Source organism: Geospiza fortis, unplaced genomic scaffold, assembly GCF_000277835.1.
Source record: "Geospiza fortis unplaced genomic scaffold, GeoFor_1.0 scaffold114, whole genome shotgun sequence".
Classification (NCBI taxonomy): domain Eukaryota; kingdom Metazoa; phylum Chordata; class Aves; order Passeriformes; family Thraupidae; genus Geospiza; species Geospiza fortis.
In genome coordinates, this window is record NW_005054383.1 from 2,240,998 (window position 1) to 2,241,974 (window position 977).

The 977-nt window shown below is 62.5% G+C and overlaps 1 protein-coding gene across 1 annotated transcript in view; it reads left to right on the forward strand.

Moving 5' to 3' along the window:
- Window positions 1-924: 924 nt before the first annotated feature.
- Window positions 925-977, forward strand: part of TFAP4 (transcription factor AP-4) — a 4,500-nt gene continuing 4,447 nt past the window's right edge. Inside the window, exon 1 of the mRNA XM_031060438.1 lies at window positions 925-949. Coding sequence (XP_030916298.1) covers window positions 925-949 — 25 coding nt within the window. The remainder of the gene's footprint in view (window positions 950-977) is intronic.

Genomic DNA, 977 nt, shown 5'->3' on the forward strand with positions numbered 1-977 from the left:
GTCCCGCCGGGGAATGGGGCTGCACGGCCCCTCAGTGACCCTGCACAGCCTTCCCGCTGCCCCCAGCTCCGAGAGACCCTGCCCGCGGCTCAGGCCGCTGGGTGACACCCTGCGTGCAGCTCGGGGTGCCGGGGCTGCCCTGCTTGTGACCTCCAGGAGCTCAGGGACACCCTGCCTGCGAGCTCAGGGTGCTGGGGGACAGCCTGCCTGTGAACCGGGGCCGTATCCTGTTTGTACACTCAGGTGTACCCTGACCCTGTGCGCTTCCTTCATGGAAGCATGGAGATACCCTGCCTGTGAACTTGGGGATGCCCTGCCTGCAGGTTGGGGAACACCCTACCTGTGACCTCAGGGAGCCTGGGGACACCCTGCCCCCGTGGCCGTGCCTCCCTTGCCCTGCAGCACAACCCACAGCACAGGCTGTGATCAGTGTTGGACGTGAGTGGACAGTGGGGCATCTGCCTTGTGCCTGGCTCCAACACCCACATGGGTTTGTTTCCCTCGAGGCCCAGGCCAGAGAAATATCTTCCCCAGCATGGCAAGGACCAAATTCTGCTTGCCTGGCACAAACCCCACAGCACCAGCACCAGGCTGGAGACACCACAGGGGCCCCAGTGGGTGCCACCTGCTCTCCCTGCCTCTTGTGCTGCCCCATCCCTGGCCATGCTGGGTGTCTGAATCCGTGGGTTTTTGCCCTTTCCGTATTTCGTTGTCACTTCTCAGGTCTCTTCCCAGGAAGAGCAGCTGGGGCAGGTTGCGGGAGGTCTCCCGGTGAGGAAGCAGGCTCTTCCTCCTTTCCCAGTATTTAAGAAAGCACTTCCGTGCTGCCCAGTCCTGGGCCTCTCCATCCCATTCCCCTTAAGTGTCTGGTGGTCCCACATCCTGGAGCAGTGCTCCAGCCACCTCCTTACCCCAAGAGGGACGATGTCTCCAGGACCTGCAGGCTTTGGTGTGTTCTGGGGACAAGTTTGGGGCTG